The sequence below is a fragment of the Leishmania braziliensis genome, chromosome 23 (genome assembly GCF_000002845.2).
Source record: "Leishmania braziliensis MHOM/BR/75/M2904 complete genome, chromosome 23".
In the NCBI taxonomy this organism is placed as follows: Eukaryota; Euglenozoa; class Kinetoplastea; order Trypanosomatida; family Trypanosomatidae; genus Leishmania; species Leishmania braziliensis.
This window is the reverse complement of record NC_009315.2, coordinates 309,297-324,982: the sequence shown is the minus strand read 5'-3', so window position 1 is coordinate 324,982 and position 15,686 is coordinate 309,297. Positions and strand designations below refer to the sequence as shown.

The following is a 15,686-nucleotide window of genomic DNA, read 5'->3' as shown; positions in this document are numbered from 1 at the left end:
GGTGAAACATCTGCGGACAATCTATGTCGAAGTGCGTCATCGCTGTTCTCGCCTGATGGATAGTATCGTGGTGAAGGAGAGTTGGCCACATAATTTGACACGTATGACGCAGAGGAGCTACTACTCGAGTTATGCCGGCACGAGAAGATGGTGGTGAACGCAGGATAATAGGTCCAGAGCAGAGTGTAGACTGCTCGGATGTCAGATCATGTCATCGAGGTACGCGCGTCACATGATGTGGCGCGTCGTCACGCTCTATAAGTGTACCTAGGAAGTGAGTCAGCATTGTGCGAACGTAGTGCGGTTTCTGGAGCCAGTACTAATTGACCTCGCTCGGCTGGTATGGGTCGTTCGGATATATATCAGAGTCAAGAGGTAGATATGTGATAGAGTCTGCATAGGTGCGTTTATGATAGAGATAGTCGCGCCGATACGTCGGACGGTAATACGCACAGCGTTGACTTTATGTGCCAGACTGTACGCGATTCAGCGGATTATATAGTAGTGTGCTTTGGTAAGCGCGAGATGAGTCAGGTAGCACCGCTCTCGCGTTTGGACGCGAGTACGTATCTGTGGGGTGTCATGTATGAAGAGGCAGAGAATAGCTCTTGACGAGGTCGTCCTAGAGTGTATCTCGTTACTATACGTTCACAGCGGGCAGATCTCGGCGTGAGGAGTCTGGATCCTTCTGACTGTAATTGACTGCGGTGTCGCCCATGTCCTGCTTGTGATTAATGTTACGTCCTCCGCAAGCAGGCCGAGGTGATGTGTACAATAGGGATGCAGTAGACTGTTTGTGCAGACGGAGGTAGTTTGAGTGTCTCAGCCTCGTGCTACTTCCGAGACGTCGGTCGTACGACGCGGTAGGCACTTGACCGTGAGGTGTGTGTCAATGGAACGTACTTGTGTGCCATCAGAGGGACATTAGTACCTGCGCGAGGTCGTGTCGAGTGACGTAGGGTCTGCACTTCGCAGATAGAGGTGTCGGATGGTGGCATATGGGGGTGATGTTTATGAGCTGGATCAACGTCGCCGCGTGAGGATGAGGAGTCTTAGCAGATGATGAGAAGCATGTACTGGTGTTCTTAGACGGCGATTCTGGATGTTGTACGCGATCGGAAGGCTATATAGCTAGAGGTGCTCAGTGGCTTGCAGGTCATCTACTAGATACGGGGGTCGTAGTCGGGCGGCAAGCCGCGAGACTTTCGTGTCGGACTCGGCAGCGCCAGAAAGCGAGATCGCTTTCGTCACAGCATGCCAGCTATGGCATGGGGGTGTCTCGACATGATGCCCGTTAGGACTGGCATAGCCATATGAGCGACCTGCGGTAGCAGCGACTCTGACCAGTATAATGCGGTAGTTGTGTCATGGTGATCGTCTACCGTAAGACATACTTATCAGTTATAAACTCGCTGGCGAATAACGTCAAAAACGTGGAAATCTACGCCATCGGCAGCGTCGGCGACAGCTAGATTGACCTACCTTTTCTTCCCCCACCGTCTGATTGGGAGAAGGCCTCGAGACGGCCGTGCCTCTCTCGTTTTTTTTTATTTTTGTGCCGCACTTTGTCGCAGACGCCACTTCATCTCTTCTCTTCTCGCGAACCTCCGGTGCAGCTGCGGCGCTTGGACGGGGCCTCGCAGTAAAAGGCAGGTTTACTGACTCCTGACTTTGAGTAGACTGTTGAGATGAGCCGCATGCCGAGTACCTGCCACTCACAGTGATTTCCCCTTCGGTACTTCGAGGAGTGGTGGTGGTGTTGGAACCAGTGCCCCCTTTCCGTGCCGTGAAGGCGATCTCTCTGAATGTTCTTGCACGCTCTGCTGTCCAATGCGAGAGGGTTCACGTTCTACTCCTTCCTGAGAGACATCCACACCCACACCACCTCCTCTCCTTTCTCTCTCCCACGATCTCGCGAGCGTATTTCTCACTTATTCACGTACGCGCATGACGACCATACATCTGCCCATGGCTGTTATTGCCCCCTCCCCACTCCTCGTCTTTAAATCCTGCTCTCTTGCTCTGTTCTTTTCCACGGGACGTGAAAAGTTCCTGCTTATCCGTTCTATCATTAGTAGTACTCTTTCTCTGCTCTCTCCTTATCTACTGTCTTGTTGCTATTCCTTGTGCTCTGCAGCTCGCTCGCGCGCTCTTTCTTCTCTTTATTCAAGTTTTCAGTGCCACTTCCTCCTCCCCCTGTCTCTGCGCTTGCACAAACGCCTCTTTCTCCCTTCCTCCTCCGCCCCTCTGCTCCTTGAAGCACACACACACACACACACACACAGACACGCGCACATTTCTGGCTGTGGAGACATACAAGCACCCTTTCCTGTCTCTCTCTCTCTTTTCCCTTGCTCAGTCTTGCGTGCAAAAAATACAAATTTTGTACGAAACATTTGCCTCTCCCTTCATCCCACGACACAAGTGAGCGAAAAGGCCACAGGCAAAGGCACGCGCGCACCCACAACACCCCACACATACGACGTATACACAGCAGCGACACATACCGACCAGCACCAAAGGGGAAGCACGATGTTCCGCTCTAGTGTGACGCATCTGCAGAGGGCCTCCTGCGTGTTCATCGTGGGCGGTCACATCACTCCGTTTGTGGGCAAGGGCAGCAAGCTGTTCATTGATAAGAAGCATCCCGACTTTGGCAAGAAGCAAAACATGACACTCGAGGAAATCCTCGCCACGACAGTGCAACGCACAATGGAGAACACTGGTCTCAAGGGCAAGGAGGATGTTGTGGACCACGTTGTTGTTGGCAACTTCCTCGGAGCGCTCTTCTCAAACCAGGGTCACCTCGGCCCGGCTGCGATCGGCAGCCTCACCTACGGTCAGACCGGTGTGAAAAACCCACTGATGTACAAACCTGCCCTGCGTGTCGAGGGCGCGTGCGCGTCTGGTGGTCTCGCCGTCATGACGGCAGCGAACGCCCTCAAGGCCGGCTCGGCCGATATCGCTCTTGCCGTTGGGGTGGAGGTGCAAACGACGGCCTCCGCGCGCGTTGGTGGCGACTACCTCGCCCGCGCCGCGGACTACCGGCGCCAGCGCAAGCTGGACGACTTCACTTTCCCGTGCCTATTTGCCAAGCGCATGAAGTACATCGTCGAGCATAAACATTTCACAATGGAGGACACGGCGCGCGTCGCGGCCAAGGCTTACGCCAACGGCAACAAGAATCCACTCGCTCACATGCACACCCGCAAGATGACGTTTGAGGAGTGCAACGGTGAGGACCCGAGCAACGTGAAGTTCCTGGGTAACGAGACGTACAAGGAGTACCTGCGCATGTCAGACTGCTCGCAGGTGAGTGATGGCGGTGCCGGCGTCGTGCTGGCCAATGAGGAAGGTCTCAAGAAGATTGGCCTTAGCCCGAACGACAGCCGTCTTGTTGAGATCAAGTCAATTGCTTGTGCCTCAAGCAGCCTTTACGAGGACCCTGAAGATGCGTGCTGCATGTTCACCTCCCGCCAGGCGGCGCAGAAGGCGTTATCGATGGCGAACGTGAAGCCGTCAGACCTCAACGTCGCCGAGGTGCACGACTGCTTCACAATTGCAGAGTTGCTCATGTATGAAGCTCTCGGGATTGCCGAGTACGGCCACGCGAAGGACCTCATTCGCAACGGCGACACCACGCTCGAGGGCCGCATCCCTGTCAATACTGGCGGCGGTCTCCTCGCCTTTGGCCATCCGGTTGGCGCCACCGGCGTCAAGCAGATCATGGAGGTCTACCGGCAGATGAAGGGGCAGTGTGAGGCGTACCAGATGAAGAAGATTCCTGCCCTTGGCGCGACGCTGAACATGGGCGGTGATGACAAGACAGCCGTGTCAACAGTGCTGCAGAATATTTGAGATGCCCCCCGCCCCCCTCCTTCCCTCTGTCTCCAGAAAAAAAAAAAGAGACTCCAATCGAGGGCAGGCCGCGGGTTTGCCTGAGACGCCAATGCACCCAAACACAAAGAGGGCCGACAAAAGATGTGCCGTGATGGGTGGCGTTTTTCCATTGCCGCTGGCCCATCTGCCGCGCTTCTCATTACACTAATTTCATGGATTTGGCGAGCAAAAAGAGCACGGGAAGGGGCGCACTCACCGTACTTCAGCAAAACGAGCATGCGCGAGAGAAGTTGCGTCAGAGTGATGCCGTCACCGAGAGAGGTTGAAAGAGCACGGTTGATGAGGCGCAAGCAACACGTGTGCCTGCGCTCTTATTGTATCTCCCGCTTGCTTGTCCCTGTGCTTATGTGTATTTCCCTTTACTCGCACTGGGGTGCTCTACCCATGTGCGCTGACATGTGAGTATTGCGGTTATAATGGTCATTATATGAGAGGGAATGGGTGGAGGGGGGTTCACGGCTGTACTGCTATGACTCTAACGTCCTGCTTGGTGCAGCGTTCAGTTCGACATTGAAACGCACAGGAGTGCCTCACCTGTCCGCATACCAACCCCGTCTCTCCATCTTGGTTCGCAGCATTTTTTTCTTCTTTTCTTTTTCTTAGTTGACACCACTGGTTGCACTTGCTGCCTTCTCTCGGTTTGGTTGTGTATGTGTACGTGAGCGTGTCTGTGCTCACATTCCCCTCTTCACCTCCCCCCCTCTTCCTATTCCTCTCTTCCTACTCTTCTCCCCCTTTCGCTATGGACATTCTGCGGAAGCATAAGAGCCTCCACCCCCCCCCCCCTCCCCACGGGGGCACCGACGTGGGCAGAAAAAAAAGATGTACGCATAAGACAACCAATACGCGTCTCTGGAGGGGGGGGGGCAGGGAAGGGAGACGCGTCTAACTCCCGAGAGAGCAGCGCCGAAGAACGTGTTGCCAGGTACCGATGGAGAGCTCGCGAGGGACGGTGCAGCAGAGAGCAAAGCAAGCATACGCACTAACCGATTCTCTCCGATATTTTCTTCTGCCTTCGTTTTTTTTTTTGCTTCTGTTTTGGTTTTTTGGGTGCCTCGCCTCGGTCCGCACTGACGCCTGTCCGCACTGTGGATTCCTGCCGTGGCAGATGACGGGCTGGGGCAGGATGAAGTGCAGATGCTCTGCGGCCTACAGCTCTGGCTAGCATTGTGGTACCCCCCCCCCCCCCCCCTGCCTGTGCCTGCGGTGAAGGCACCCGAGCCGGAGCTGTGCCCGACATGTCACACGAGATTTGCGGACCGCTCGACGCTCAGAGCACACCTCGCTTCACGCTGTGGCCTTGCACGCAGTGATGTGGCTATGCACATCTCACTAGCGCTGCATGGGCTCCCCCATCTCGTCGTGTGGCTAGTGTCGCCCCCCTCCTCCCCTCCGTGCCCCATCAGGAGGGCGGGCTATGGACTCCCTCTGCGTAGGCGCATGCTCATGCCCGGGCCACTTCCGCCAGCCACCGCGACGCTTCTCAAAGGCGTGCGGATTCAGAAGAGGGTGGCGCCCCCTCCTCCCTGTCGCCACGGACTCATCACGGCGGCACGCGCGGGCAGGCCATGTGCGGACACGTCCCCGTGGCATAGACGGAAGCGGTGGTCGGGAACAGCGAGCCCCCGGACAACAGCGCCGCCCTGAAGCAGGCCCCTGGATGTGATGGCGCGAGCACTGCGCGCACGCGCTGTGAAGCACAGCTGGCATGGCGCACCACCCCCAGGCAGAGCATGCAGAGGCCAGTTGAGCAAGAGTGATGGGCGAGCATGGCACGCGGAGATCCATGCGAACCAGCCCCAGGGTGCGTGTCTGCGAAGCATGCGGCATCTCCTCCGTCCCGCCGGGTGGGCTGACGGGACACAGACGCCAGAGGCATGCCGAGGGCACCCCGAGTCGCTTCATCGAGTCCCCCAGACACCACCGTGGAGAACCACCGCGCCGTATTACGGAATGCAGCCGCGTGAAGCGGCTCAGGGAGAGGCATGACACCCAGACAGGGTGCGGGGCTCTCCTCGGGCCCTGACCGGAGGCGGGCCGACCTCCTCCGTGAGCTCATCCGGCACGCGTCTCGACCACCCCCTGTTGTCCGCACGGCAGCCGCCAGCGCCTCTGCTCAAGAGCAGGACCCTGGGGGCGGCCCGCTTGGGTCGAGGCGTGCCGCCCGCCCAGGTCCGTCTGGCGGCCGATCGCGCAGCCCGCATGCGAGGAAGGGCGAGGGAAGCGTGCCAGACGCGTTGCCCAAGTTGGCAACCCGCGACGGTTTGTCCGAGACGGCGAGGGCTTCACCGTGGTGCGGCAGAGGTGTGGGCGAGCTGTCGCTGCATGCGCGTATTCGTTGGCTTGTTTGTGGGCGGGACGGGCCCGGTGTGAAGCTAAAAAAAGTCCCTCGACCCGTTGCACCGGTTGAGATGCGTTCAGAAGACGAGGAAACCAAGAACGGACAACTTCAGCTCTCCGCAGCACAACCGGGCTTGAGCACCACGTATGTGCGGAGGTACAGACGCACGCTCCCAGTTGTCTCTGCGTGTGTATGTATAGGCGATAGTGCCATGTGGAGTGCCCATTGCGTCTGCATGGGTGGCTGCTTTTCCATTCGGCGGCCGGCTCGAGCAAGTTCGAGAGTGAGGTGTGCAGCAGAGGGCCTAAGGCGTCTTTGTTTTTTGCCCGCTTGCTTTGCATCCGCGGCCCCTGCTTGTTGGCGTTTTAATATCCCCCTCAATACCGACACCGACACCAGCGGAGGAGTCTCATGCATTCTCCTGCTTGACGCTCTGTCCCTTCTTCCCCTTTGCACCCCATCTCTTCTCGCCTTTTTTTTTTACCATTGGCGCTCACTCACGCTCTCCCGCTTCTCTTTACACCTCTTTTTCCTTCGCCCGCTCATTCGACTCATTTCCATGGCCTGGGCACACGGCAGCCTCTATACGCTGACGGTGCGTGACGCATGTCTGCGCCACCGCTAACACCAGCAGCAGTAGACTATTTGGAAGCCTTTTTATGGAGGAAACAAGAGGGGTGCCGAAGAGAACCGACGCCGACGACGCTCGATTAATTTTGTTTTTATCGCTTGTGCGTGCTCATCTCTGGCTGTTGTTGTTGTTGTGAGTGTGTCCACTCACTTTTCTTTCCCCTGCCATCGAGTCATCGACGTGAAAGGAAGAGGGCAAACATAGACCATGCGATTAGCACCGTGTGCACGGCTTGCGACCGTGTCTGGCGGGCTGCTGCACTCATCACGCTTGCTGTTGCAGCAGGGCTCGCGGCACAAGATCGTTATTCCCCCGCTGTCGACGTTAGGCGGTGACTCAGCTGGATCGTCGACCACATCTTTTTCATCATCGCTCTCGCCCTACGCCAGGGAGTACGAACAGCACCGTCGCGTCAGCTCTGCCGTCGCGCCGTTCCTGCCAGCGGAGAGCGCGGCGGAGCTGCAACGTGCGCAGCAGCTGGACGCCTTTCGCGAAGGGAATGAGGCGGTAGTGGAAAAGCTGTGGCGGGACTCGAAGTCGCACCTGCGCAAGCAGCAGAAGCTTGTGGAGGAGTACGGTGTGGATGGCGCCGTGCGCGAGACGCTACAGCCTAGTACCACCTCGTTTCGTGAGCACCTTCGCCAGCGGCCGCTTGACCGCGCCATCTTACAGGAGATTTACCTTGGCTTGCATGGCCGCCGCATTGAGAGGAAGCTAAAGCGCGGTGTCTCTTGGGAGCACTGGATTACGAAAGGCGACGGCACGGCACCGGTCTTTGGCACATCGAGCAAAGCCCAACAAACTTTCGCGTTCGGCGGTAACATTCAGCAAGCGCGCTGCGCCACCCACCCACAGCACTTTCCCGTGTTGCTCAGCCACGCCGCAGTCAACGCAACATCTTCCGCCACGGGCGGACCGGGAAAGCGAAGGTGCAACACCAAGCAGCATCAGAGGCAGCTTCAACACCAGCACCCTCCGCAGAAGTCAGCCCCTCGGCTGCACCCTCGGCACAGCTTGCTGCCCGAGGTAGCATTCATCGGCCGTACGTCCAGTGGCAAGTCGTCCCTTGTGAATGCCATCGTGAACGCGATGATCACACCGTACGGTCACCTCCGCGGCACGACGAGCTCACTGCGTTTTTACAACATTGCGAACCGCTTGTTGCTGGTGGACTGCCCCGGATATGGCCATTATGACTCGATGTGCACTCCCGCGATCGACGCCGAGAACGCCGTGCGGGCGATGCGGGCGTACCTGAAGGCATGCGCGGCACCCGGTGCTGTGCAGAGGATGCAGCGGCACCGCCGCCATGGAACGTCAGTCGCGACTCCCCACCAACCGATGAGGGAGAGAAGCGACAAGTCGACTGAGTTGAATGCAGACGGAGTGGAAAAGGGTGACAATGAGGTCGACGGCGATCGTGGGTGTGGTGGTAAGGAGCCTCTCCTGCTGTACCAACCACGGAACATCAAGCGTGTGTTTCTCTGCGCCTCCGCGCAGGGGTTACAGCACCTAGACTACGCATACTGCGACATGCTCGAGGCTTATCATATACCTTTCACAGTGGTGCTGACCAAGACAGACGCGGCCCCCATCCGCTTCCTTGCCCGGCTCACGGACTACACGCGCAGCCAGCTCGTGCGCTACATCCAGTGCAAAGAGATTCTGCTGACGAGCTCGCTGCGCATTGCCGGGATCGACAAGGTGCAGGAGTTGCTAGGGAGTTTCGCTGTCGCTGATGATCCACTGCACGGCGCGACAGCAGACTTTAGCTCCATTGTGTAGGTGACTACACAGGTGAAACCACGAGAATACACGGTGCGATTGAGAGAGACGATAGGGAGGGCTGTACAGGTTGAGTTTGTGGTGGTGAGGGAGAGGGAGGTTTCTGCACGTGGCAGCTCTGTGCAGTGCTCTTGATTCCACTTCTGTTTCACCTTCACCCGCCGCGACAACTGTCGATGTCCACCCACTACTCGATGCATTTTCGTATCGTCGTCGACGAGGGCACCCCCCTCCCCTCCCCCTATTTGTTGCTTTGCGTGCCACATCATCATCGTTCGCTCTTTTTTTTTCCCCAATGCGGGGGTGGCGCCCCGTCTCTCGGCTTGGCCCCTCTTTACATGTTGTTTATTTTTCACCTCCTTCCACTGGCTCTCCTCGGTGCCAGGTGCACCTGCAGGTAGCGGGGAAGGGGGGGGGAACATGGGTGTCTTTCCTGTCGCCTCTCTCTCTTGATGTACCTGGTGGCTCACTAGCAGTGCTACACCACCCCTCGCCCTGCACCTTTCCTTACTAATTTTCCTCGTACTTCTGTCTGCCACTCGTATAGAATTGTGTAGGCTCTGTGACGCACGAAGCGACTCGATAATAGGCGTGAGAGAAGCTGGTCAACGTGAACGACAGCCCCCTGTGTCGGTTTTCAGTGCGTGTGGCACTCGCGGCGGATGCCTCTCGCCCCATTTGTGGCTGTCTCGTGCAACTTGATCTTCTCCGATCGTTTTCCTCACACAGAGGACAGTACACTGCGTGTACTTCTTCTTGCCTCCCTTTTCACAGTCTCTCTTTGCCATTCGCAAGGCATCACCCATTTTTCTGCCTTCTCTCTCGTGTGGTGTGTGTATCGCCTTGTCTCTATTTGTCACGTGTCGCGTACATCTTCCTCTGCGGCCTCGCGTTGATCCCCGCAACGCACGCGCCATACCACGCACAGTGACGAGGCAAAGGGAGGGCGGGGGAGAGGCAGTTCAATAAGAGAGAGAGAGCAAGACAATGCACTCACTTTTTCTGACCTCTCTTGTCCGTGCCTGTGCCTGTGTGATGCAGGCGCTTCTCTCTCTCCTACTGACTTTCTCGCGTTTCCGCTCAACTCTGATGCCGTGGGGGGGGGGGGGGGAGCGCGGCTCCGTGCGTGGTATCGGAGCGCAGTACCCCCCCTCTCTCTGTGTGTGTGGGGGGGAGCCAGGTGGCCCCCCTCCTCCCCCATCCCTGCGAATGCCGTGCCACTGCTGGCGCTGCGGCAGGGCCAAGCACCCACGAAGCAGCGCGGGCCAGAGCGACGTGCGGCTGCTGATGTCGGCGGTCAGGTCGGGAGCGGCTGTGCGGCGGCCGGGTGGAGCTTGACGCGGAACCCATGCTGAGCCGACTGAATCGGCGCACTGCTGTGGGGCATGTGTCGAGCGCTGCTGGCGCCCCACGCGCTGGGCCTGTGACGTGCCGAGTGGAGTGGGGACAAACTAATGTGCTTCATAGCAGAGAATGGGCATGTTGGTGGGGGAAAACCACTTCTTTGCCAGTTTTCCTTGCGAAGTCGGTTCGTGTGTAAGAATGCTTTCCAATACTGTAGAGCTGTGCATGAACATGAGAAGCTTCACTGATGCTGTGATGGGCTAAATAAGCAACACCAAACAAAGAGGGGCACTATACAAGCCACTACTAGGGCGTAGGGAGTGTGATAGGGGATCGTGTGGAGGAAGGGTCGCGCGCGCTTTCTCTCTGCCTGTCATCATCTGTACGCGAATCTTCGTTTTTCCCTTGTCTTCAGCATCACTGCACGCTTCCTCCGCTTGCCAACTCCCCTGTTGTGGCGTGAGGGCGAGTCGTTCGAGGACACCAGAGGATGTTTGCCTGCAGAGCTTCTTTGCTCTTGTGTGTCCAGGCGTGTCTATGAGATATGTGATGTCAAATATGCACGGCGTGCTCCCCTTCTCTCCTTGTTGCATTCTCTACTTCTCTGCCACTCTTGTTGTTCCGCTTTCCTCAACGCCTGTCGTGGTGTCTTGTTGCCGTCGTCATCTTCGCCGTCCTTTTCTTTTCGCTCGGCTGCTGGGCATACGGCGGACTTAATCACACCCACACACACACACGCCGTCAATCGCCTTGCACCTCTGCACACGTACGCCAAGTTACGTTTGTCATATCTGTTTTCTTTTCCTTTTCCACTTTTCCTCTTCCCTCTCCCCTCTCCCCTCTCCCCTGTCTCCTCTCGCGCACACACGTCCTCTCGTCTTTGCTACCATCTGGGTTGTGGCGTATAGGCAAACTCTTCACTCCCAGCCATCTCTCCTCCCCTGTTTCCCCCCTCGCCTCTCTCCCTGCCCTTCTCGGAAAGGATAGAGCGAAGCAAACGACCGAGCTGAAAATAGTGATTCCAAGAAGAGGCGTTTACATACACACACCCACACGCACACACCCACACACGCTTACATATAAAACGTTTTGGGGTGAGGTCACTGCCCCCCTCTTCCTTTGGGCTACACCCTCCTGCCTCATTCCTTTCGCTTCTCTCTCCCTTTCTGCTGGTTACTCTTTGCTGTCCCTCGGTGTCTTTATCTGCGTGACGTGTCTATCATACCGACCCATCGCTCTCCCCGTCTCTTTTTATCAGCTGTTCCGTTTTCCCTTTTCCAGCTTGAACTTCATCAAAGACCCGCACCACCCCTCTCCCCCTTTTTTCTCTTACCTCGCCGTTGTCCGCAATATCACATCAGCATCCTTTCAATTTTTTTTTTTTTGTTTTCTTCTGCTTCTGCTTGTGCTAGCGTGTGCGTGTGCGTGTGCGTGCCCCACCCTCTTTTAGGTGTGTTGTGTCATTTCTATTTTTTTTTTCTTTATTATTATTATTTTTCCTCCTCTCTTTTTGGTCTTTGTGCTCTCGTACTCTCCCTCCCTCCCTCCCCCTCTCTCTCTCTCTGTGTGTGTGGAGGGGGGCGGTTTTTTCTTTCTCGTTGTTGCTCTCTTCGGTTCTAAGAAAGTTCCTACCAAACTCCCGGTTCGTCTGTGCCCTTCTCTCTCCTCCCACCACTACCACCACCGTCACCTGGCCTCTCCCCTTCTGTTGTTTCTCTTCTTTTCCCTTTCCTGTGTCGTTACCACAAGGACGCCGCTGCTCTACTCTCCATAGAGTAGCGTCACCGGAGCGAGCAGTGCTCAGAAGTGGTGTTCTCACATAGAACACAAACGCATTCACTAAGCGTCCTGTGCGTACCTGCCCCGCGAAGTATAACGTACGCACCGACAAGACCGATAAAAAAACACGCACTGTCGAGGCCCCGGCGATACGAACGTGTAAACGCAGAGCCACACAGAAGAAGGAAGAGAGCAACAGACCCTCCCCCCAAAAAGATAACCAGCTAGGTTGACGCAGAGGTGCAGGCAACTGCGGCGCGAGCGAGCTGAGTCCAACCCCCTTTCCCCCCGTTCTCCCCTCCCTTTGGATAGTACACGTACAGCACGACGTGGCCCTCTTCTTCTTTTCTTGTTTTCCGCTGTCACCCCAATCCTTAAGCACACTCACGCACGCACTCTCTCTCTCAAACGAAGAGGCAACAAACGAAAACACCCACAAAAAGCGAACGAACGAACGGAGAAAGGAGAAGGGCTTCCAGTATACCCAGCAGCTGCGGCTTCTCTCTCTCTCTTACGCCCCTCTCTCTGTCTTAGTTTTTTTTTTCTTTTCCCCTTTAGAAGAGTTGCCGTGGTACATATTTGCCCGCTCTCTTTTTCGTTCTTTCTGTTTCTCTGTCGTCGCCTCGACACCTCTTCTCTTGTCGTGTCTTTCACTCTATTCCTCCTTCCTAGCTCCTCCTCTTTTCGTGTTTCCCTCCCTTTCCGGTGTTGTTCTGTACGCTTGTGTGGCTGAGTCTGTATCACTGTTTTGTTTACTATTAGCATTATTATCTGAATCAGAAGTACTTCCTCACACGAGCGACACATCAGTTCATTTACCCCACTCCACCCCCCTCTTTCTGCCTTTTTTTTTCTTTGCGTGTTTCCTCCTCTGTCATCGTCGTATTCTCTGGCGTCTTTGTGAGCCTCCCTGCATGCGATTTCTCTTGCTACTCGAGTTGTAACGGTCCTTGGCAGTTTTTTTCGTCTCTCTCTCTCTTTGTATTCTCTCTCTCCCTTTGTCTTTGCGTCCACGACCCCTGTTTGCCCATCACACTCACCCTCTCTACTAGTACTCCGGCTGCTGCTTCTCCGATCCATCTGCCAGCGGAAAAACACTATAAAGATTGCACACACAGAGAGGCCTACACGAACGCCGAAACATAAAAAGATAGGAAGAGAAAAAACAGAAGCATCTTAACTTGCACCTCTCTTCTCCCCTTTCTCTCTTCCTCACCCCCACCCCTCACTAACCCAGTCCCCTCCCCCCAACTGCAGTCTTACGCCTTCTTGGCCTCTCTCTTTTGTTGTCCTCAGCGCGCAATCTGTTTCCCTTGCGTGGGTGTTGCTGCTGCTGGAATATACCGAGGGCCGGATTATTTTATCACGTACTCCCCCCCCTCTCTCTCTTCCAGACGCTAGGCAACAGTACCCGAGTGTACAGTGAGTGTTTATCTACCTACCTATCTATCTATAGAGAGGCTGCTGCTTGCCTTGATTTTCTTTCGTTTTCCTGGGCGAAGTTGTCATTGGTGTCTTTTCTTCTTCTTCTTCTCACTTTTTCTCCTTTCCTTTTCCCTTTTCGTTGATTCTCTTCTGAGGTTTTTCACCTCCACAAAAAAACTCAACTTGCGACTTCCGTCTCTCAGTGTGGGCGTGTGTGTACGTGTGCGTGCGCCTTTGTTCACTCACTCGCGCGCTTTTTTTTTTTTCTTAAAAAGGTGTTGTGCGTATCTGTGCACCCCTTCCTCTTTGTTGTGCATCCCTCCCCCCTCCTCTCAGTGTTTCATCATGAGCACCTCACCCATGTCTGAGACGTACCGGAACAACAACTCGGCTAAAGACTTCTCTCTTTCGTTTGGTTCTCACACCAGCGGATCACAGAGCGAGTCGGGCATTTCGCAGCGGCTGGACGGTACGCACAACTTCGCGACGCCGTCACTCCTGTCGCTTGAGGGAATGCCAACTACCGGTGTGGTGGCGGGCCAGAGGTCTCAGCCTCCTGATGCCTCACTCGCCACCACCGCTGGCGGTGCCGAGCCGAAGGTGACGTCGCAGGCGCTCCCAAAGAAGGGCAGCAGGGGTGCTGCCCGTGCCGCGTTTGCAAACACCGATGGCCCTCTTGCCAGAGGGCAGACGGCGACACCGCCGGCAGAGTCAGCCAAGCCAAAGAATCAGAATGTCCGCCGAAACGTGTACATCTCCGGTGTGCCGCCAACCTACCGCTCAGAGGATTTTCGGCAGCTGTGCCAGCAGTTTGGTCGTGTAGAGGCAGCAAAGCTGTGCGTGGACAACCGCAATGCCCCGACGAAGGCCTACGGATTCGCTCTGTACTACAGTGAGGAGAGTGCGGCAAGCTGCATCCGTGGGCTCAACGGCAGTTTTTTGCAAGGTCGCTGTGTGCAGGCGCGCCTCGCCGACTCGCACGCCACCCCGCAGCCCCTTGGGGATGCTGGCGCCGCCATCAACACGACGCTGCCACCCCCCTCGATGCAGCGCGACCGGCGTGAGAACAATAATCGCAGCCGTCGCAGTGGTGCTTCTCGTCGCGACTCGCAGGGCCGTCGTGCTGCGTGCAACAACCCCATCCCCAGCCCGTCTCTTCCCAACAACGGCATGCCGCTCCAGATGCCATTCAGCCCAATGGGGATGGCTGCCGCTATGCCGAACGGCGGCGCGATACCGATGCCGATGGCGCAGTACTTTCCTTTGATGGCTACTGCAGGCGGCGCTGTCCCGACCACCACCGCACTCACGACCTCTCCCGTGGATGGGCACATGGCTGTCAACACCTCGCCGGCGGCGGGTTTCTTCACGGTGACCCAGGCGGGCTGCAGCCCGTGCACGGACGGCGGCTTCTGCCCTGCCAGCACGCCTTTGCCCGGTTCTCTCGCCCTTGGCGGAGGCGCTACCAATGGCGCCCAACACGGAGGCGCGCCCGCTGCCATGCCGACGCTGTCCCCGGGATCCATGGGGCTCAGCCCCCCGCTGGGCTCTCTTCACTCATCCGACAGCTGTTCGTCCCTGGCATCGGTGAAAGCGACGACGAAGGTGAACACGAATGGCGGAACGCGGGATGCGGTGGGCAACAATGTTAATCCTCAACCTGTCGTGACCCCCTTCACCTTTCCCTTTCCGAATATGGCACCAATGATGCAGGCCGGGCCTGCGCAGATGATGGTCGCGGCGACGGCAGTGAACGGTGCGAACCCGACCGAGTGGATGACGTCGCCAGCAGCGACAACCACTCTCGTTTACTATCCGCTGCCCACCGGTGGGTACGGCGCCTTTCCCGCCACCGCGGCGGCTGCGAATGGTGTGAGTGTGTACCCTAGGCCGTCATCACCGTCGGGGCTGCCGGCAACGACGGCCGCTTCCAACCCTGTGACCAGTGGAGCGGTCCCGCTTGCGTACTTTCCCATGGGCGCGCTGCCGATGAACAGCACGGCGTCAGGAACGCCGGCGCTTGCGCCCTACTTGCCATCTGCCCCCATCAGCGTCAGCAACGGTGGGGCCGAAGGCTTTAGTGCAGTGCCACCGAATGTCATCATGATGGAGAACGGGATGGGCCTGCAGCTCCAGATGCTGCACTGATAACGAACCGAAAAAGACGGAAGTAACAGAGAGTCGTACATTGCGGTCATCACATGGGTTGCGAAAGAAGTCAACAGCGGCACTGCTGCAACCATTGCTGCTCAGCACTGCCGTGACCTGCCGCATTGTGTGTGTGTGTGTGTGCATGCGTGCTTTCCCTTTTCTGTTCCTCTCTCTTCCCTCCTCTCTTTCGCTCGTTTGCTTTGATTGTTTGTTGGTTTGCTTCTTTGTGAATAATTTTTTGTGTTGTCCCTCACCCGTGTGTCGCCGGTGCGTTGCGCAGAGCATCAGCTTCTTTCGCCTTCCCACCCTTTTCTCGTGTTATTTAGCGTA

At 56.7% G+C, this 15,686-nt stretch overlaps 3 protein-coding genes across 3 annotated transcripts; all 3 read left to right on the top strand.

Annotated features, from left to right (window-relative positions):
* Nucleotides 1-2,532: 2,532 nt before the first annotated feature.
* Nucleotides 2,533-3,858, top strand: LBRM_23_0840 (putative 3-ketoacyl-CoA thiolase; the record flags this gene model as incomplete). Its single annotated transcript, XM_001565106.2, has 1 exon — nucleotides 2,533-3,858. One exon carries the CDS (start codon nucleotides 2,533-2,535, stop codon nucleotides 3,856-3,858), a length of 1,326 nt encoding a protein of 441 aa, XP_001565156.1.
* A 3,221-nt stretch (nucleotides 3,859-7,079) lies between these two features.
* On the top strand, nucleotides 7,080-8,657 carry LBRM_23_0830 (conserved hypothetical protein; the record flags this gene model as incomplete). Its single annotated transcript, XM_001565105.2, has 1 exon — nucleotides 7,080-8,657. One exon carries the CDS (start codon nucleotides 7,080-7,082, stop codon nucleotides 8,655-8,657), a length of 1,578 nt encoding a protein of 525 aa, XP_001565155.2.
* Nucleotides 8,658-13,550: 4,893 nt separating this feature from the next.
* On the top strand, nucleotides 13,551-15,353 carry LBRM_23_0820 (putative RNA-binding protein; the record flags this gene model as incomplete). The annotated part of the gene is made up of 1 exon (XM_001565104.1): nucleotides 13,551-15,353. The coding sequence occupies one exon, from the start codon at nucleotides 13,551-13,553 to the stop codon at nucleotides 15,351-15,353; it is 1,803 nt and encodes a 600-aa protein (XP_001565154.1).
* Nucleotides 15,354-15,686: the final 333 nt, after the last annotated feature.